Source organism: Rhinolophus sinicus, chromosome 17 (assembly GCF_057876585.1).
Source record: "Rhinolophus sinicus isolate RSI-liver-muscle chromosome 17, RSI-T2T, whole genome shotgun sequence".
NCBI classification, from domain to species: Eukaryota; Metazoa; Chordata; class Mammalia; order Chiroptera; family Rhinolophidae; genus Rhinolophus; species Rhinolophus sinicus.
This window is the reverse complement of record NC_142517.1, coordinates 13,447,849-13,470,231: the sequence shown is the minus strand read 5'-3', so window position 1 is coordinate 13,470,231 and position 22,383 is coordinate 13,447,849. Positions and strand designations below refer to the sequence as shown.

The window sequence follows — 22,383 nt, the reverse complement described above, 5'->3', positions numbered from 1 at the left end:
CTCAAGGACTCAGGTGGCCCCATCCGCCCAGGCTCATATGCACAGCTGCCATTCTAGCCCAAGTGCCTCCGTTCTGAGGCCTCTTCATTAGGACCTTTGGCTAAGACACTTCTCTTCACTTTGACTCGCCGTTCTGTTCCTAGCCCTTCCCCCTTTCCCTCTCCCCAGGAAAGGCAGGTCCATAGACAGGCAGGAGCCTTTTGTTTGGGGGACTCCTTTTGCTCATGAGTAGAATTACTCTGTCAGTTCTGCATGCCACCTGATCCTCTCCTGTGCTGTTCTGTGGGGGCGGAATGGAAGGAGGGCAGGGGGAGCTGGAGCCTTTGTCTTTTGTCTCTTGCTTGCACTGTTGTAGTGAGTGAGTAAAGGCTTGATTGTTACTCTCAGTTTGACTCGTCTTAATTTACCACCTTGAAACCTGATTGTTCAATAGCAGGTATTAAGTATATTCCTCTGCCCACAGTCTCCCCTGAACCCATGTGCTATGAATACAAATGTTATGGTACAATAATGTCTGGTGTGACTGACTGCTCCAGAGCAGTGGTCCTTGGCTGTCCATTGGCACGACCTGGGGAGCCTGTTAAAATGCAGTTTCGTAATTCAGTAGGTCTGGGGTGGGGCTTGAGATTCTGCATTTCTGAAAAGTTCCGAGGGGATGTCAGCTCTGCTGATCCAGGGACACACTTTGAGTAGCAAGACTAAAGTTCCAAGGAACTGGCAGTTTCATTAAGGGAATTGAGTGAATACACAGACCCACACAAAACAATTAGAGTGATAGTACTTGCTGGAACCAGCTGTTTCTAAGACTTTTTTTTTTTTTAATGAGGTGATTTTACAACAGCGGTGTTCAACCCTGGCTCACCTGAGGAGTTTATTATTCTTGTATGGAAATGTATTTTTGGAATTAGATGTTTAGAGTGACAAGTGCACTGGATTGGGAGAGGAAATATCACAGTTCTAGCCTAGTAATTGGCATTCTGAGCTGCAGCATCTTAGAGTAATTAATGTCTACTAGTTTGATTCTCTCTGTTAAAAAGAGCAGATGAAAATATATGCTATGCTTTGGCAATATATTTACAATATTTATAGATTTGTTGTCAGCTTCAAATAAGAAAGTATATGAGAAGACACCATTTATTTACTTTTCATTCAAAATATTCACTAGGTGATTACTCTGGACCAAGCACTACTTCTAGGTTCGGGGGCAAATATCAGTGAAAAAGAGCTCTAGTCCCTGGTCTCATGGAGCTTGGAGTCTAGTGTTGAACCCAAGCATCAAAGAGGCAACAATAATAAAGTAGGGTGAGTGTTACGCGACGGGGAGCACACGGTATCATGAGAGCTTAGAGCAGGTGAATGACCTTCATCTCAAGTCAGGAAGGACCTTCTTAAGAAAGTGATATTTATGCTGAGATCTGAGGGCAATGGCTCCAGGTGGAGGAATGGTAGGTCCATAGGCCTGGCGCTGAAAGAGCACAGTGGCCAGAGACAGTGGTTAGGTATGGCTGGAGCAAGGGCTGTGAAGGAGAGCACGGCTCCTTAGCAGTTTGGAGGTAGATTCAACAGGACACATTTGGTTACAGGTGTCAGAAGCCCAGCTCATAGAGCGTAAGTGTAAGAGGAAGTGCTAGATGATTGGAGTCCAGGAGTGGAGCTGGCCTCGGGGACGGAAATGAGATCATCACACTGACCTCTTTGCTCTTATTTTCTACTTTCCTCTGTGTGCTGGTCTTACTCTCTCTCATTTCAGATGTGCTTCCTCCATATGTTGGGAAATGACAGGGCGTGATTAGAGACAGCTCAAGGTTTACAGCATCCCAGTGTAGACACTACAAAGGAGAGTGAGGTCTTCTTTCTTCCAGGATGCATATGAAATCCCCGGTAAGAAATCTGATTGCGTCATATACCATTTAAGGCCAATGGTTGTGGCTGGGGGATGGGAAGGGTACTGTGATTGGTTGTCCCACTAAAATCACAGATGAGGGGAAGGGATATACCTTAGTAAGAAAACAGTTGCCGTTATTAAAAAAAAAGGGGGGGGGGCGGGAGGGCAAAAGGATGCTGGGCAGACAGAACCAAAAACTAATCACTGCAAGTACCTAGTAGGTAAATGGGGGGAGTATGCCTGCCACAGTAAGACCCTAGACTTTTTGCTAAAAGCAGCTTAGATGATACGTTTGGTTGTGAATGATAAGTGTGGTTTGTTGAGGTGTATGTGGACTATATGGTAGCCAGCAGATATTTGGGACTCACCTAAGGAAAATGAGAAAAGAACAGAAATGGGAAAAAAAAAAGCTTTTATAAATTGAACATATTACTATTGTACACAAAATATGGTAGAATAAAATTAAAATTTATTTTCAATTTTAATATCATCACTGCAGTTCCCCTTAAGTCAACCTTGAGATGGCTGCTAAGTACCTGTGGTGTGATGACAACTTCAGTTCTTAGCCTAGAAGACAGATTTATTACTGGTACTTACTTCTGAGTCCTTTTGAATTTAATCAGTTCTATAGGCATTAAGTTCAAGTAACATGATTTATAGTTACCATAGAAATTGATCTCACATAAAGTAGGCAGAAGAGCAAAATTCCAACTTAATTAAAACACACAAGGATATCATTTATATAATGTTTACACTTGATCAAAATGGGTTACCCATTAGTGTTATACTGTTGGGATTAACAGAAGAAGGAGAGTCTTGATCGTTTTTTCAGGTCTTAGCTCAATTAGCAGGAACTGGTTGAGCAGTTAAAATTGGACAAGATCATAAGAGTGTATGTGAAAGCAAATTGTAGGTTCTGCCAATTATTGTGTCTATATAATTTGAAGGGATTATGGGGGAAGACATCTAGGGGGTACATTACGTTGAATTGTGCTGTTCAATATGGCAGCGACATATATTTCAATTTTTTTAAATTAAAATTTAAACATCAGTTCCTTAGTCACACTAGTCACACTTCAGGGGCTCCGTGGGTACACGTAGTGAGTGCCTGCCACATTGCACGGCGCCTGTGCAGAATATTTCCATCACGACTGGACAGTGCTGATCTGGACGGCATCAATAAATGAGCCAAGTTCACTTTCTTTGGGATATAATTCGCTAACTAAAAATTTTGACAGAGGGTTTTCTCTTTCCTCAGTACTATCTTCTTTAATCTTCACAATAATACATGAGGGAGGTTTTATAATTCTCTTATTTTTGCAAAGATGGAAATTTAGGCTCAGAGAAGGAAAGTAACTTGTCTGTGTTCACCTAGCTGTAAGTGGCAGAGCTGTTGAGGAAATGAATGAATGAATGAATGAATGATTAGATTGCAGAGTCCATCAGCTTCCAACTAGAGTGCCTTGCCAAACATTATTAAACCTTAAAGGATTTGTTATTAGGCATCTTTCCTTTGAGGAAGAGAAGAACTCTTTGTATCTTTATCTACCTTATCTGTTTGTTTATTTATTTGGAATTTGCATCCTCAGTTATAACAGTCTCCTCATCAGATTAGAGTTGAAGGTCTCTATTCCTTTAACTCCCAAAGATGCAAAGTGTCAGGTAGAGTTCTGGCATGGCTTATGCTAAAAGGGTCCCCTCCCTGACCAAGTCAGGCCATGTTCTAGGGTTTAGGGCAGTAGTTCCCCACTTTTTTGGGTCTGAGGCATAGTTTAAAATGTTAAGCATTTTTGAAGGCACACTTACGGGGGTTGGAAGCTTCAAAACAGCACACACACAGAAAGCCAATCACAGGATAGCAAAACATAACAGAGTGAAACAGCATCTCAATATATGTAAATATATCCACAAATATCACACTGTTGATCCTGGTATCCCTCTTTCTCTGCATTGTTCCACGTATTCCATTTATCACGTCACTATATTAAGAGTATGCACACTGAGTTTATTGCTTGTATTACATTGTTGCAGTTGGGGGATCTCTGTGAAGAGACTGTAGTACAGCAGTTGGTCAGAGTAGAAGCCTCTTTGGTTACTCCAAGAAATAGACCTCCTTCCCCTTATATCCTCTGATTGGCAGCACTGGGACTGTGGGAAGCTCTCAGCAGCAGCTACATAAACAATGGAGAGTCCCAAGCACCAGTGGTTTTTTCACTTCAATGTCTGTATTTTTTCAGCTAACTCAAGGGATCTTTAAATCCTCAGCCCCTCAACATTCCTTAGTATGAAAAGCATTTAAATTTCCTTCTTGGGCTGTGGATAAAACAGAGGAGGGGTATGAAATTTTACATTACAGATGGATAATTTGTTTCAATCCCTAATTTTACTGATGAAGACACTGAGTAGTGAGAGGTTGAAATCACTATAGAGCTAGATAAGGGAATAACTTATTAGTGGAAAAGAGTGTAGACTTTGAAGACAAACTGGATTTAGAATTGTAATCCTGTCATTTACTTGCTATTTGAAACTTGGGAAAGCCATTTAAATACTCTAAGCTTCTGTTTATTTATCTGTAAAATGAGAATGTTAATATTTAGGTTGCGGAATTGTTGGTTATTGCAGTTTAGAGATATCTATTACAAATCATTTAGAAGAGTATACTAGTGATCTATTGCTGCGTTACAGATAACCCCACAATTTAGCAGGTTAAAACAGCAACTGTTGTTTATCTCATAGTTTCTGTGCGTCAAGAATCAGGGTGCAGCTTAGTGGGATACCTCTGGCTCGGGATTTTTTTTTCTTTTTTAAAGATTTTATTGGGGAAGGGGAACAGGACTTTATTGGGGAACAGTGTGTACTTCCAGGTCTTTTTTCCAAGTCAAGTTGTTGTCCTTTCAATCTTAGTTGTGGAGGGTGCCATTCAGTTTCAAGTTGTTGTCCTTTTAGTCTTAGTTGTGGAGGGCGCAGCTCAGCTCCAGGTCCAGTTGCCATTCTTTTTTCTAGTTGCAGGGGGCACAGCCCACCATCCCTTGTGGGAGTTGAACCGGCAACCTTGTGGTTGAGAGCCCACGCTCCAACAAACTGAGCCATCCGGGAGCTCAGCGGCAGCTCAGCTCAAGGTGCTGTGTTCAATCTTAGTTGCAGGGGGCTGAGCCCACCATACCTTGTGGGACTAAAGGAATTGAACTGACAACCTTGTGGTTGAAAGCCCACTGGCCCAAGTGGGAATCGAACCGGCAGCCTTCGGAGTTAGGAGCATGGAGCTCTAAGCGCCTGAGCCACCGGACTGGCCCTGGCTCGGGATTTTTACAAATACATCATGCATATTACATCATGCAAAATGACATTTATGTGGGTGTGAAAAGCAGGAGGCAGGATCACTGGGTACTTCTCAGCCTCCATAATTGTGTGAGACAATCTCTCATAATAAGTCTCTATCTATCTATCTATGTATCTATCTATCTATGTATCTATCTATCTATGTATCTATCTATCTATGTATCTATCTATCTATCTATCTATCTATCTATCTATCTATCTATCTATCTATCTATCTATCTGTCTATCTCTATATTTCTATGTCTCTATCTATCTATCTCTATATCTATCTATACCTTTCTGTATCTCTATCTCTATCTCTATATCTATGTCTATGTCTATATCTATATCTATATCTCATTGGTTCTGTTTCTATGGAGAACTGTAACTAATATACTGGGTCTAGGATGAAGTCATTGCTCCTCTCCCAGCAAGAGCTATGATTTACATTTAAACTGTTGCTGTCCCAGTGAGAAAACCCTTCTGCACACCTTTGAATGCCTTCACTTTTCCCATCCTGTCGTACCCAGTCTACGCTGGGAGGCCCACAGTAGTCATTTCATTTCCGATTGTACAGCAGGTAAACAATAAGCATGTCTTCCATGTGGAGGCAGGCTTTGCTGTTTCCGAGTCTGTGCAGAGCGGCCTTACCCACAGACTGTGAATTTGAGAACCTCCTTTGCTCAAAGGGAAAGCTTGTCTGGATTAGAAGAGTCCTGCGTAGAAACTTGACACTGTCCTGAGCCAGCAGTATTTGGAATCACACACAGGAAAGGGCTGCGTATTTGTGGACCTGCCTAAATGACAGAATGTGTGTGTGGCCGTCTCTAATTACAGCACTCCAGGAAGCATCACCCCGAAAGTACGCTGTGATGAACCACAGCATGTCCTCCAGCTAATCCTCATTAACCGAGGTGGGGATTCACTTTCTGTAGGGACTGTCGTCTCTGCCGTATTCTTCCCGCAACCTTTTCGTGCCTTGGCGTCTCACTGGCCTATGCTCTGGGACACTCGGGCCTAGCATTGCCCCTCACCAGACATGCTGAACAGTTCTTAACAGTTACTTGTGAATAACCAGCTCTCCTTAGTCAAACTCTGGGCCCGCTTGAAGGATCACGCACAGGGGGCGGGAGAGCCACAGACAGGATTTCTCACCTTGAGGAGCACGTGTTTCCTGAGAAGGGAAGAAGCTCTCATTAGCAGCCTCCTATTGCATCAGGAGCCATGCGGTTCCCACTCAGGTGATCTAACCCCAGCTTAGTGGTGGGACCCCGTTTCTGATTAGCTTCTGCACCAATCCTGATCTTTTGCTTTTGACTCCAGAGGATGTCTTGGCAGATTTTATGCTTAAGGGAGGTCTTTCTCTCTGATGCTTCTCAATCCTCTTACAGGTGTTCTTTCCTTCTCTTCCACCCCTCCCCCAGGCCATGCTGATTATTAACCGTCCACAGGTCAGATGCTGCCCTTCATCCTCACTCTTGCCCAGTCTATTGAGCTCCTCTTCTCTACCACTGAGCTGAGGTCTTTGGCCCTGAGGAGGCATTTCCTGCTTAGCTATTGAGTCTATACCCAAAAACTAATAATCCCAGTGAACTGTGATTAGTGACCTAAAGGACATTTGAGTTCTGTGGGATCCTTGAGGAAGGAGCATGTGCGTGTTTACCTGGAGTAGGGAAGGAGATTCCTGGCAGTGAGAATGAACATCCCATATGGAGGTACAGGGAGTGAAAATACGGTCTACTTCCCTATAAGAAGTCCACTTAGAGGGACATTCTTTTCATAGATCGTGGTCTGGAAGTTCAGCAAAGAAGGGCCAGTTGGGGAGCAGGGGTGGTGACATTCAGGAGTGCTTTAAATCAGCTACCCAGACAGCACAGGACTGAGGGTGAGTCCTGCGCAGAGTTACCTCTTGGCTGGAATGCATACGGCCCTGCGCTCTAACCCTGTTGGAAGAGGACTACGTGGAGGCGGATGCCTTTTAGGGCAGGACAGAAAGAAGTTCTTCTCCTTAAAGTATTGCTGAAGATAGCTCTGCAAAATAAGTCCTAGGCCGTCTCCTTTTCTTCCCACAACGGGGATTCCTTGAACCTCCCTATCTTCCCGTCATCCCAGTCCCCAGTCTCTAGGTTCAAGGCAGCCAGGGCTACAGGTGACTCATCTGGAGTGCCCACATGAATTAGAAAAAGGCCCCTTGGCGTGGGGGGCCCAGGCCTTGGTAAGCCTACAGCTCCTTTGTGTGTACCAAAGGGCACTCAGTCCGAAGAAGGCGGTGCACCCTTCTCCAGGCTCATGGAGCTCAGCCTTGGCTCATGGCTGGGAGAGCAGCGCTGAGCAGGGTTGTGGCCCCCACCCTCTCCTCTGGGTCTGAGGCCCTCGCATGATTGATCGTGGTCTGCACAACCACATGAGGAGCCCTGGAGCATGACCTCTGGCTGGAGAGTGCAGGATTGCCACTCTTGGAATTGAATCACCACTGCCTCTAGTTCACCATCCCTCTTTCCTGATGACTCAGCTCTGAACAATAGGCATTGGCTCTGTGTCACAGACCAGTTCCTACTTTGTCTTGGTTTTCAGACCCTGACCCTACCATGTGCCCAGTCTGTGGGAGCCATCCTCTGCCCTGCTTTCTGCCCCTGAGCCCCACCATGAGAACCTGTTTACACTGCCAGTCATTTAAGTACAGGACCCTGCCTTGCTCTTCCCTATGGCTTTGACCGGTCTTACCCAAGCTGTGGCTTGTTGCCAAAGAAAGGAGTTAGGGCTTTCAGGCTAACTGTGAAGAGGATGAAGGTGGCTGGTTCAAATTCTGGGGTGTATTAAATTCTGACTTTAAGAAAGTTGACCTGATCTGGAGGGTTGAATCTCAGGAATAAAAGGAAACGGTATAGAAACTGCTGGTAACCTATGAAAAAGTAATTTCCCTCTGTGTCTCTATTTTATTCAGATAGAAAAGTGGTCCAAATGAATCATACAAATCCTATTATTTCCTTTTCCAGTGATTGAGAGTAGGCATGTGACCCAGTTCTGGGGAAGTCTGCTGAGGGCTTCTGGGAAAAATTTTCCTCTCTTACCACCTCCACCTACGTTTGGAAGTTGTCATGTGGGGATGTGGTGTGGAGAGCTGCTGCAGCCACCTTGAGACCATGAGGAAATAAAGTTATGAAAACAACAGGAAAGCTAATAAAAAGCCCTGACTTTATTAAGCCATTAAATGAACCAATCCTGCCTCTAGATTTCTTGTTATGTGAGAGGATACTTGTCCATTGGTTAAGCCATTTTCATTGAGTGTTTTGTTAATAGCTGATGAAAAAAACTTAACTGACATGGAAACTTATTTGCCAGGCACTGTGCTAGAGCTTCATAATATTTGTAACAACTCTATGCAGTCTATATTGCTATCATCTCTCTTTCTGGATATGAGTAAACTGAAGTTCAGAAATGTAAAGTGTTTTGTCCTACAACATTGCAAGCAACATCCTTGTATACATATTTTAGTCAAAGTGAAACACCCACAGTTACCTTAGGTAGAAGATGGGGATGGAAAAGGTTTGGGCAGGAAAATCAGAGAGCCTAACGAGGCCAGATGCTTCTCTCCACGGAGGGCTCGACCTTTGACTCATAGCCCTCTGGAAATCTTGACTCTTTTCTTTAGTATTTGATCCTCAGCTGATGCAAGCCTTTTATTTATGTTTGCCCATTGGACCACAGGGCTGTCCAGCCGTTTTCACGGCTATAAAAGGCAGTGAGGAGAGTGCTTGCTTTGATGCGTCCCGCCTCTTACTGTGGCATTGCCATTCTCGGCTAACTTGGTGTTCCCCATGTAGGGCCTCTGGATCCCACTCCTAAAAGCTCTAATTTGGGGATCAGAGCTTGAAACAGCCCCACAGGGATCCTGTTTAGCTTGTCGTTTAAATAGCTAAGCCCTTGCCACGACCATTTAAAACCCTCTCACCTTTCATATAGCTAAGCAGTTCTTTTTTCAAATTTGGCTTGTTTATGAATGCAAAATCTCTTTTTTCTTTATCCACTGCAATTCTGCATCTATAAAAAGCATTGATTGAAGGAGGAAAGAGTGAAATCAACATTCCTTTAATAAATGACCTTAGTTGGAATTGCAGAACTAGTTGAAAACTGAGCGCCATGGCTTTTGATGTCTCTCCCTGTGAGTGTAAATCTTGGCTCTGTTAATGACTTAGCTTTTTGACCTTGGTCAAGTTACGTAACCTCTCTTTGCCTCAGTTTCCACATCTGTAAAGTGGGGGTGACAGTAGTTCTAACCTCTTACACAGAACTAGTTACATAGTTGTCGGAGCCCCCTGTTTAAATGTCAATGAAATGAAAATGCTGGGTCCTTGTTCCACGTTCAATGCTGACAGCAAAGCCTTAAACCACAGATGGGGTCTTTCGGAGCCTGGGGCCCCGTGTCACCACCCTGATCATAGGCTTGTCAGGACTAAATGGATTATTGGAGTTAAAGCCCTTAAAGAAGTGCCAGGCACATATACAATCTCTGTGTTAGTTAAACCTGAAAAAATGACAGCTGGGTAATCTGGGAACCAAAAAGGTTGTCATTCGCTCAGGGCAACGGAGGGAGTCGGTGGTAAAGCCAGGCTTAGGCTCTGTATAGTACATCACAGGGTTGTCTATGTATCCTCTATGTTTGTATAGTGAAGGGAAGGCCTGTGAAAGCGAAGGCCTTTCATCCAACCAGTGTTGCTGAATGTTTTTAATGTTCCATGCACAGCAGCAGATAGTGATGATATGCAGCCCATGAGTTTTGTGTTTTGTTGTTTGCTTTTTATTCACAGTGCTGTGGACTCTAGAATAGACCTCAGGATACAGTAACTCTGTTAATGGTAGGCCATGTGGTTCTCACCTTATTAAGCCATATGAATTTAGACGAGTCAAGTGAATGACTTTGGGATCTTGTCATCAAAATGCAAACAAAACTTATAAGTGTACACTATTTTAAAAAGATAAATGTAAATTTAAATGATGGATGCGTTTCTTCCTGGGGTAAACCAAGGGATATTTAGGTGACCTAAAAGAAATCTTCTAGTTCTAACATGGGTAATATAATCACATTCTTTGTTACTGCTCATGGAGACACAACTGGAAAGACCTAGTTAAAATTACCGGGTTTTTTTTTGTTCTTAATGTGTCCTTAAAGAAAATTACTAAAAACATCTCAGATCAATGGCAGATAAAATTTTCTTGAAATCTTCGTTTAAAAAAGTATAAATGGAGTACAAAATACTATTCTGTCTATATTCTGATGAATCTTCTGTTATATTTTTTTTCTGGATGGAAAGAGAATGTCATTCTTATTCATTGTGAATTTCAGAATCTAAATTTGGAAAGATAATTCTAAAAGCATGCTAATAGGCTCTGCAGAGAGTTCTTTAAAAATCTGAATATATAAATAATTTTGCCATTCAAAGTATGAATTAGCTATTGTTAGTCCAGAGGGCTTTTCAAAGGAATAAACTTTTTCATGTTCAGGAATGTTTTCCTGATGGATAAATAACTTCCATTTTCATGGAACTCAGACCATAAAGGGCCCTGCAGTACCGACTTGTCTAATTTGAATGATCTGGATTAATTTGGCAACCTGTGAAATTTCACTTTGCCTCTTATCTTGGTCATGTTCACCTTGAGTACAGTTTTTAGTTGGTTAATAATACATGCTCTCATCTCACATACAAAAGCATTTGTGAACTCTGTCCTAACTATTGATAGATTTCTTATATTTAATATATTCTCAGATCTCAAGAAGAGATCATCTCCTGTCCTCCATTGGGTTTTTCTGTTCCAGGAAAATGTCAGTTTCTATTTGTAGACTCTTCTAGGAAATCTTCATTCTCATTTAGCTGGAGTAATGATGGGAAGCTGCCCCTTCTCCGATGGAATTAACAATGCTATTTCTGTATCCCATTTGAGAGGCTGGGCAGCCATTCATTTATGGTTAATACTGTAATTTTTAAAATGTATTTTTAGGAAATGGATGGACATATCTGAAACTCCATTTTAGTTTGAATGCTATCACTGCTCAAGCACACACAGAACTGTCAGCAAAATGCTGCTTGTGTTGGGCAACTCCTATGAATTGAAAGTACCTAAGCTAAAAAAAGGGAAATTGACAGGTGTCTTAAAAGATCTGAGTGATTAGTCATTTTTGTATCTGCACAAGTAATTGACACTGTACTTCTAAACAAGGATTGCGCATTTGCATGCTTTCAGGGAGAAGTTCTGCCGGGTGATTCTAATCCACTATTTTCGGATGTGATGGCTTAATTTGAAAAATGTTTCGATGGACAAAACATGATCTCTTCCTGTCACTTTTCTGGATGTCCTCAGGTTGCACACTGTAATCAGGGACTGAATGAATTTTGCTTGGTACAAAATATCTGAGGACTAAATGGGTTTGACAGTAAAATTGGGGATGGTATTGGTAACTGGCTTCAACAGGAAAAAAGAACAGGGATTATCTTCATTCTGTTCTTTTCTTAAGGATTGCTGTGAAATGTAATTTTTGGTAATTACAAACCAGTTGACTCCGTACTGAATCAAAACTAGGGAAGAAATTCTGAGGATAATTATTTTTTCATTTTGGAGCTTCTCTACCTCCTAAAATGAAAGAATTTAAAATCCTAAAGAACTTTAGAGAAAATCAATTTTAAGTCTCTACCTTCCAGATGAGAAACTGTGGCCCAGAGATGTGAAATGCCTATCTCAATGCGGCCAACTGAGTTAGAGACAGAACCAAGACAAAAAGGTTTCTAAGACAGTTTGATGCCATTTGTGGAACTAGAGTTCTTTTTCTTGTGTTTTTGTGTTAGTGACTTTTTCCACAAAGGTGAATTGCTAAGCTGTGTTCCACCCCCCACTGCAGTTCTGTGTCACTGTACTTTTGACAAACCTCTGAAAACATTGAATATATGTAAACTGATAATCACTCGGAGAAGTTTGAGTTGGTAACTTGATTAAATACCACCACCATCAATCACAAAATGTTTCCATACCAGGGTCAACGAAAGACATTCCAAACCTAAAGAAAGGTTTAAAAAGTTGATTTGAGCCAAGGTTTAGGGAACAGTTCTGGAAGCAGAATCTCAAAGGATTGAGACAATGCTCCAAGGATTAACAATTTTGCAGTTTATTTTATACATTAGAGTTAAAGGAGAAGAGTAATGAAGTTCACATAAAATCCATTGGTGGTAGATTATGGGAGAGAGAGAAACTAGAGCAGGGAAATCTCTAGGATTGGGTACAAAGCAAAATGGAGAGACATACTTCTGTTACATCGGTAGGTACAGGATATTTAACATATGTAGTGTACAGAGATATGTGGGTAAAATATAACAAGGAGGAATGCTGGGGTTGTCTTGCCCTGCTACCAGGGTTGTGTAACTTTGGAGGTTTGGAGAAGAGATAATTTTCACAGTTTAAGTATCTAGATGCATAAAAACAATGGCCAGGGCTTGCTCAAGATAAAGAGTAATCTGTCTGATGTAGGTCTTAGGCTGTGGCTTCCCATTATAACCTGCTCAGTTTGGAATTTTTTTACGATTAAAACATCCCAGGTGGTTACTGTCAGTTATTGAACTTGTCAGGCTTGCCAAGATAGCCCCTTTTTTTCTTCACCAGCAACTTCTCATTTAGATGAATGCTGCGACTCTTTGTGTCATTGGTCTTTGTGACACTACCGTCACACCCAAAGGTGACTGTGCCCATTGTAACCTCTGTTGTCTCCTGCAACCGACTCTGAGTTCAGACTCATTATTTCTCTACATCCCCCAAATCCACAACTGGAAAAGTGTTGGTGAAGGATATGGATTTTACTGAGTGTTTCCTAGGGAGCTAGAGAGGATGGTTTCATCACATGCCACACAGAAAAACTTAAGGCTCTCCCTTTGGGCATCCCGTTTGGAATTTCATGTCTCTCTTCTTCATGTCCCATTCCTGGTCCCCTCTCCTCACACCCTTACACAGCTTTATAAATCCCCTTTACTTTCTGGAGCCACTCAGCTCGGGCCTGAAGACTCTGCCGCTAGGAACACAAAAGCCCATGGCAAACAATGAGCAGGTATCCTCTTCAAACATGTCTTTTAGGGTGGGTTGGGGGCGGTGCCTAGATTCATTGGGTCACACCTATGGCTTTTTAGCTACTGATTCTTCACAAAAAACCAGGTCTAAAGTTAAAGGGTTAACTTGGATCCAAGTCTAACAGAAGACAAAATTAGAGAAATCGGTGAAGTAAACCAATATCTCTTAACTTTTTTCCTTGCATCCCTGGCTTCTGTGGGTCCTTCCCTACTAGATGCTTTTGTTCCAGCTTCAGTCTAGTTCCCGAAATATTTATTGAGCTCCTGCTATAGACTAGGCACTGCCCATGTGTCATTGCTCTAGTAATTTAATCGGGGCAGGGGCAACTTGTAAAGAGATGGAAGCAACTCTACATGCTGCTAAGTGCTTTAGCATGAAAATAAGCAATGGGCTTTGGGAGCACCAAGGTCGGAATAGCTACACAGAGGAGTTTACAGCAGAGATGACCTTGATCTGCAAAGGCACAAATGTGACACTGAGGCTGTAGTGTTTGAGGGCACTGAGAGAAAGAAGTTCAGGGTGGTGCCATTGAAAGGAGGGTGGAACATGTGATGAGCAGAGGAGAGGACAAATTGTGCTGGGCTTTGAATGCTGAATGTCATCCTCTAGGCAAGAGTGAGTCAACAAATGGATCTGTAAACATTTTAATGTTTATCAGTGTTTTACATGCTCACACATTAAAGGTTTATTACTAAAAAACCCCAGCAGGGCTCAGCCCTCCTCCTTCTCATCTCCATTCCAGAGGTAACCATTCTCTAGACAGTTATGTTGGTCTTTACCTTCCGTATCTACAAGATGTGTTTGCATTAGCTATTGCAGCCTTTATCTGTTGGCTTCCCACCATAGAGGAGGAGGATTTGGATCTTTTCTCCTGGCACCCCTATTCCATCACACACACAAGCATCATTCCCGTGCCGTCTTCTTCCAACAGTATAATTTTAGTGAGATCAATGGTCAGTATTTACATTATTAAGGTCACTTAAATGCTTTCCACAGCTAAGGCAAATAGTCAACTACAGTTACTTTTACTTTGCTCCAGACTGACCCTGGAGTTCATTTTTTTGTTTGTTTGTTTGCTTTTTTGTTTCATGTTTGTATCACTAATTTAATCCTGAAAGTCTTTGCTCTTCTGCCAACTGTCTAAATCTCTTCTCATACGGTACCAATAAAGTCTATTTCCTGTTCCTAAGGAGCCATGCCTGTGGCCGTTGGACCTGCTTCTGTGGGAACGGCAGATGCATTGCCCTCTGTTTCTGGCACACAGGTCACTCTGTAATCTCCTTTACTGTCATCGAAGGGTTATTTTACTCTCTTTTATTGAATTGTTCTGTTTCCGGTATCCAAGGCTTCCTCTTTACTGGTTTACTCCAGTAACTTTCTGAGAAAAATGCACAGGATGTAAATTTTTTTAAAGACCTTGGATCCTTAGACTTAATTGATAGTTTGGTCAGGTCTGGAATTCTAGGTTGAAATTAATTTTTCCTTGACGATATTCAAGACTAGCTCCATTTCCTTGTGGTTTCCAGTGTTGTTATTGAGAACTTCCAACACATTTTTGACTACTGATTTCTTTAGTTTTTCTCAGGAGTGTGATCTGTTTTGATTCTCAGCTTTCCTGCTTTAAGTTTGATTCAACTCTCTCCGGTCCACTAATTATTTCTTACCACTCTTTCATCTGCTTCCCAGCACAATAGAATTTTGTTCCATTGTATGCTTACCTTCCTCTTTTCCTCGTCTTTGTGGATTTATGCCTAAAAGCAAAACAAAACCAATAAAAGTAAAAAACAATTACAACAATAAAACTTTACTGTCATTTTAGAAATAGGAAACGTTGAATCTGCCTTCTTTACTTGGAAGTTCTTTAGAAATAGGGGTGTAGATCTCGGTTAGTGGTGCTTGAAGCTCATAAAGTATTATTGGGGACAGAGGGTACAAAATCACAAATGCCCTCTAGGACACATCAATATGAGATGACTGATGGCCCTGCACCTCTGTGCTGTCATGCTGTGTGAGTTGACACAGTGGGTGGTGGGATAATCTTGAAAGTGTTTTCTACACCAGCTTAGCCAGCAACATACTTAGACTCCATACTGAGACAGAGAACCACGTCCTTATGTTGCTGGTGAGTGTATCCCCAATTCAACTTCCATTTAGACAAATTTCCACAGTTACTCCATTTCTACTTAACACAGGGGAAATGTGACAGAGGGGAAATTGGAGTTGTAAGAGACAGAAGTCTTAACAGATGCAGTTAAAAATATTAATATCTCTCGTATGCAAATTTTACAAAGACATTTGACCATGTGAACCCATTGCAAGGACTTTGGAAGGGGTCTGTGTGATTGAGGTTCCCTGAAAGCTCCCTCTGCTCAACAGATGCTTTCATCAGGTTATGTAGTGATTCATTCCTTTCTTTTTAAAGGCAGGTAAACAATGGTCCCTGTGTGAAGAATGATCTAGAGGAGAGTCAAAGTAGGCGCTTAGATGATGAAGTCACCACGTGGATGTCGCGAAACATCTCTGAGGAAGGATTCACCCAGTTCATCTGCCAGGTCTGCATGGAGAGACGACAGAGAGGAAGTCCTGTGTGAGAAGGACCAGTGAGATTAGGGATGTTTCCTACCTCACTTCTACCTTGTCTTCAAAATTTAAATGTTTGAATCCCTACCTTCTCACAGTCTTATTCTGCTTTCAAAGGTAATATTTGGTTGGTATATCTGTACTTCTGCATAAATTACAGTTAATAAAGAGGACGATGCTGCCGGAACAGGTGTGAACTTTTAACAGTCCTCTTTTTGTTCTTCGGTCTAAAGGCATAACTCTTTTCCTTTAAAAAGGAATTGGATTAAAATCTTATTCCACTCTAATATTACATGTTTCTCTGATTGCTAAGTATAGAGGATTCATATTGATTTTTTCTACAGGGAATAGCTCATGATTTTATCCACTGAAAGAGGAGATCAGATTTGTATCTACTGGTTTTAGCCGAAATAAGCAAACCTCTTTGTACTTGCTGAGATTTTGCATTTCTCCTTCATATAGAAATGGCTTTTTGAGACTCCTACTCTGGCACTAGAAAAAGACATTTCCTGCAAAGGCAGTTTTAGCCATATGCCTGAACAGGATTTTGGTTTGTAGAGGAAGAGATTCAGTTTTGGCAAACAAATTGGCTCTAATATTAGGTTGGTGCAAAAGTAATTGCGGTTTAAAAGGTTAAAAACAAATTGCAAAAACCACCGTTACCTTTGCACCAACCTAATTATTAGCTCTAGGACGTTGGACAAATTACTAAAACTTTCTGATTTTCAGTTTGTTCTTGTGTAAAACAGGAATGTCAGTAGCTATTTTAAAGGATGGTTTGAGCATCAGCTGATGTCATGTCATGTGTATGACAAGAGCTTAGCCGGGTGTTTGGCACATAGTATTTGCCCCATCAATGTCATTTCTCACACCATCTTGAAACCAGAGTGTCTCATGGGACACTGACATAGTCTACTTTTTAAGTGGCCTTTTTCCCCCCTCCCTCCTTCTTTTTTTCTCTGCCCCCCCTTCTTTCTTCCCAAAATCAATTTATCAAGTTGGAGAATAATTCCCCCTTACCCAACTTTATGGATGGGCCCATGATGCAAGCCTCAGTTGTTCAACTACTTCTGCCCCTTGTTCAAGCTTGGCCAATGACCATCACACTCAAGTATTTTGAGGAAAAAGGTTTCCTTTTTCCATGGGGTTTGCAAAGTTGGTAAGATGTAAGTTTAAGCTATCTCATGAGGAGACTCCATCTGAGAATGGGACTAACATAGGAGAAAGCTGACCCAGGAGGTACAGGAAGACAGTTTCCTGATGTCTTTGTGTCTTCAGATAAATCCATTTCTGAAAGTAGAAGGCCCCTGAATGCTGTGTTTATGTAAGCCAATAAATAACCTTTGATATTCAAGCTAATGTTAAATTGGTTCTTGACTCCATCAATGAAAAGAATCCTAATTCAGAGCTAAAACTTCTTTTTTCCCCCCTTGTTCACGTGGGAGGTTTGGCTGGTGTTTGGCCATCTCTTGCAGTAAGAGGCTTTCAAAGTAAAGACACACGGAAAGGGCAGATGGTCACAGTATTTAATGGACCACGCGCAGGTCATTGTTTGGAATTTTTAGAAACAGTTCAAGGAGTTTCCTTAATAATTTCAGTAAAGTTAGGACCTGAAAACTGAAGCTTATTTGAGAAATGTTTGAAAAGCATTCAGGATACATGTGTGTAGGCCTTCTGATTTTAACAGGTTTTTCTTCTTGCATTCATGTGGTACAAAAGAAGCAGCTGTGGTTAGGAAAAAAAAAAAAGGAGAGAGAAAGGAGGCCAACGTTTGCAGACACCAGGTGCTCAGCACTTTCCTCACCATGTGTGCTTGTTGTGTGCCAGCCAAGGGTGTCATAGCCGCTAATCAAACATGAGTTTCAAGGCAGGTCACAGGGAAAGTCCCACGAGGACCCAGTTGTCATGCCTGTAGCAGTGGGCAGACGAACTGAATGAAGCTGCATATGGAATGATACCCTGTTGAAGTCCTGTGCTCTTGCCCATTTTCAGGGAAGTGCTGGCATATTCAATTAGTGTGATTACATTGTATTTTAACTTTGTCGTTTTACGTGTATTTAATTTGTAAGCTTGGTTTTATAAGAGCTTAATAATTTGGTTTTATAAGAGTTTCATCAGAAGCTTACACATACTTTTATGCTTGTCTTTGCTTAAGGGTTATTATCATTAAATTTTTCTAAGGCAATGTTGGAGAATTTTTTTCTTTCAAAAGAATATTATTCACTGCCTGTGAAGTAGCCCTGCAAACAAGCAAACAAATCATACCTAAATCTGATGAAGTTTTGTATCCAATTGTCAATTTACAGGGAATCTAGGACACAGAGAAGCACATTCAATGACTATGGAGGAGCAGCTCTGGGAAAATTGGAAAAGAAAAAGAAAAAGAAAAAGAAAAAGAAAAAGGGAAAGGAAAGGAAAGGAAAGGAAAGGAAAGGAAAGGAAAGGAAAGGAAAGGAAAGGAAAGGAAAGGAAAGGAAAGGAAAGGAAAGGAAAGGAAAGGAAAGGAAAGGAAAGGAAAGGAAAGGAAAGGAAAGGAAAGGAAAGGAAAGGAAAGGAAAGGAAAGGAAAGGAAAGGAAAGGAAAGGAAAGGAAAGGAAAGGAAAGGAAAAAGGAAAGGAAAGGAGTGGAAGGGGCACCTATAGATTCTAAATAATGTAAAAAATAGCAACCAACCATATATTTAGAACTTGTTTGAGTCTTGCTTAAAAATAAACAATAAACGGAAAACATAATTTAAGACATTTGTGAGAAAAATGGAGTTAAATTGTCGTCTGGATATTTGATGATGTTGGGATTTGTGGTTGGTTGGTGTGATCGTGCTACTTGGTGATGTTAAAGAAGGGGGTGTCTGCCTTTGTTTTACACACTGGGATATTTACAGGTAGTAAGACATTTATCTTTTCCTTAGGATAACATTACAATGATGAAATAAACCTCCCTGGACTACAGTAACAAGTTTTAAAACTTGCTTTTATTAGTCTTTCTAGGTTATATTTTTGGGAAAGATGAAAATGTTGAAATATAAGATAAATATAAGTTTCCCATAGTCAAGACTATTAAAGGAAATATCATTCTCTCTTCAAGAGCTTGGTGTCTAAGTTATTATAAAAGTAGGAACACACTGTCAAATCTAATCAACTATAAATGATAAACGTATACAATATAAAACCATTTAAATTTTATATAAATTGTTAAAAGGTTAAACAATGGCCACACACACACACACACAATATTATTCCAGTTCCAGTTTGGGAAACCCTGAGTTATCCCATGCTTGCTTTTTGGCTAATTATATAGATTAAAGGTCTGAAAACTATGGCTCACATAAAATCTGGCCCATGTTTTGGTGTGACCTATTAGCTAAGAATGGTTTTCATATGTTGAAATAGTTGACATAGCAAGAGGAGAATAATAATTAGTGACATTTAGAAATTGTATGAAATTCTAATTTCAGTGTCCATAAATATAGTTTTACTGGTTGCCCATTTATTTACTTTTTTTTATAAATACAGTTTTCTTGGAGTTTGTCCTTCACTTTACATATTGTCTATTATACTTTCAACAATAGGAATGGCAGAGATGAGAAATTGTGACAGTGACTATATAGTCTGTAAAGTCTAAAATATTCATAGAAAAAAATGTACTGACCCATGATCTAGATGAAAACACTGAGGCCCAGAGGTGTGAAGTGTCTGGTCTAAAGTTGTACAGCTTTTAGTGGCAGAATCACAATTCAAACCTAGGTTTTCTAATTCTTTTAACACCTTTGGCTGTGGTTTTCCCTATATTTTTGTCCCTTTGAAATAATAATTTCTACTTATGTAGTACTTATTGTCTTCCCTGCATTATTGTAAGTACTTTACTTGTATTAAGTCATTTAATCATCAAAACAGCCCAAAGGATAGGTCCTATAATTATCCCTCATACTTGGGAAAATTGAGGCATGGACTGTGCTTCCCCGAAAATAAGACCTAGCCGGACAATCAGCTCTAATGTGTCTTTTGGAGCAAAAATTAATATAAGAGCTGGTCTTTTTTTAGTATAACATAAGACCTGGTCGTTAATATAATATAACATAATATAATACCGGGTCTTATATTAAATTTTTCTTCAAAAGATGCATTAGAGCTGATTGTCCGGCTAGGTCCTATTTTTGGGGAAACGGGATTAGTTAAGTAACTCTGCTGACTTCTCACACCAGCAAGAGCCAGAGCCAGCTGGCGACCCAGACAGCCTGTACACTGTTCTGTCTCAATCAGTGAGTGAACCACAGGGCCCAGGAAAGAGACCCCATTGAGTGGTTTACTGGTTCTAATCCTATTCACTCCTCCCTTGAGCTTTAGGGCAAAAATGGTATAAAGTTGATTATTCTGCTATCTTAAGCCTACAGTGAACTTGAGTTAAGAAAATGGCCCCCAGTCATCTTTAAAATGAAAGGCTGTGACAGTGTTTGATCACAAGTTCTTGGGAGGGTTTGCCTTGTTTTGTTTTTCAGCGTCAATCTTTGCTTTCATTTTTCATCTTCAGTCTTTGCACTGTGATCTTTCAATGTATTCCTTGACAAGCAGGTTTGAAAGGAATGACAACATTGATGCAAGGAAGGAGCACAGAGAGACTTCTTGGAGGAACATGGGAAATCTTGCCTGAAACTTGATGGAATCTGCAGCAGAGGAAGCGGCCACTCCGGAGAACAATCACGCGAGACTAGATCACAGTGGGCAGCACGGCCCTGCAGTCCTGCGGTCCAGCTGGAGGAATCTCACGGTCTGAATTTGTACAGCTTTATTGTGATGTCTATCGTTAACAAATCAGCCTTCCATTCATTAGATCAAGGAAACCTGCTTAATCTTTGTAGTTACTAATTTAAGTATTTATTCGTTTGTGTTTGTCTCAAACAGACATATCAGAGCTTTATAGAACAGTAGGGTTAATAAGTAACTTTGGGGCTTTCAGGGCACTGACTGAAGAAAATATGACATACTACAATTTTTTTGTGTGAGGATGGAGTTGGAGGGATGAATGGAAGAGAGGGAACTGAGAGTAGCAGAAAAAGAGAGGTTATGTTTCTCCAAAAAGACTGTGCCCATGCCACATGGCGCTGTGGGGCAGCTGTGCCTTGGTTGTCCACTGGATGTTCAGATTGAGGTAAGGTGAGGCAGAAGTTGGTAAACTATGGCCTGAGGGCTGAATCCAGGCTGCTGTCCATTTTTGTAAATAAAGTTTTATTGGAACATAGCCACACCCATTTTTTCCTGTTTTTGTAAATAAAGTTGGAGCCCATCCCTTCAAATACGTCTTGTCTGTGCCTCCTTTTGTGCTACAATGGTAGAGGCGATTAGTTCCGACAGAGATTGCAATAGCCCGTGAAGTGTAAAACATATATTATCTGGCCCTTTACAGAAAAAAAAAAAAATCCTGACTGATGGTTTTAAAGAGACTACTTATTTTACCATCATGAAACATTTCTTTTGGGAAACATTTCTTTTGGGGAGACTACAGGCTGCATACATCACATAGCAATGGGGAGCTAACTTGAAAGTGTTGGTGAAAACGTCATTTAAGCCATTCTCTAAACGCCGTGCATAGACATTCGTGTTTCTTGCTTACGTTTACAAAATGCTGTGCCCACCCCGGTTTCTACTGAGTCACTGTCATGGCAAAGCCTGGTGTTTTTAAAAAGCCTGAATCCAGTATAGAGGCCAATTTGGGAGCTAGACTGGAACATACTAAGTCTTCCCAAAGTGCTTATTGAATTAATGAAATAACATTAGTGGTGACAACAGTTTGTACCATGAGCTGCTGTGCGGGTTCTACACCCTAATTCAGAAGCAAGTCTACAATTCATTCCCTGGAAAGCTCTTTGAATGCTATTAAAAATAACTTTCCACATAACAGTAAAAATACATTAATTGCTGAAAAGAAGAAAATAAAAATTATACATATTGCTACTATGCAGAGTCATACTGTCAATCTGTTAATATTTTGATGTACACACACAATGCCTTCTGGATTGAATTAGTGTAATTCTATGGAATTCTCAAAATACCATGTGGTTATTTTGGGTTACAGTTGTGAGAAGGGATTTCAGATTTGTTACTTTCTTGGAGGTGTTTCGCTAAAGAGCCAAGAAATACGTCGTTGCTCCTATGGGAACAGAAAGACTGGTGAATAGTAATTATTATTGGAAAATCTTGAATTTATGTGATCAGACTTGGACAGAACACATTTAGACTGTTTAGATGTGTTCTTTTTGTTTCTTGTTATTAAGTTATCCTTAAATGAAATTTTTTCCTTTGTAGCTCTTTACCAGCTGGGCATCCACCACACCTGTTGATGTCACCTTTGATGTCATGAGGATACAGCCATCGACATTGTGGCCCATGCACTGGGCAGTCCAGGATTGCTTTGATGATGCTGGAAAAGTCTCTGGATAAGGATCTACGCTGAATCTGTCAGATGCTTTTGACAATATCATCACAGGTGATTATTTCAGT

At 40.9% G+C, this 22,383-nt stretch overlaps 1 protein-coding gene across 2 annotated transcripts in view; it reads left to right on the top strand.

Annotated features, from left to right (window-relative positions):
• MAP3K7CL (MAP3K7 C-terminal like) overlaps positions 1–22,383 on the top strand; it is a 77,304-nt gene that overhangs the window by 15,064 nt on the left and 39,857 nt on the right. Inside the window, exons 2-5 of one of the 2 annotated variants that reach the window (XM_019729894.3) lie at positions 1,751–1,881; positions 15,732–16,079; positions 20,458–20,653; positions 22,189–22,369. In XM_019729894.3, coding sequence (XP_019585453.2) covers positions 22,346–22,369 — 24 coding nt within the window. In that variant the 5' untranslated portion in view covers positions 1,751–1,881; positions 15,732–16,079; positions 20,458–20,653; positions 22,189–22,345. The remainder of the gene's footprint in view (positions 1–1,750; positions 1,882–15,731; positions 16,080–20,457; positions 20,654–22,188; positions 22,370–22,383) is intronic. The other variant, XM_074326327.2, reaches the window with a different exon arrangement.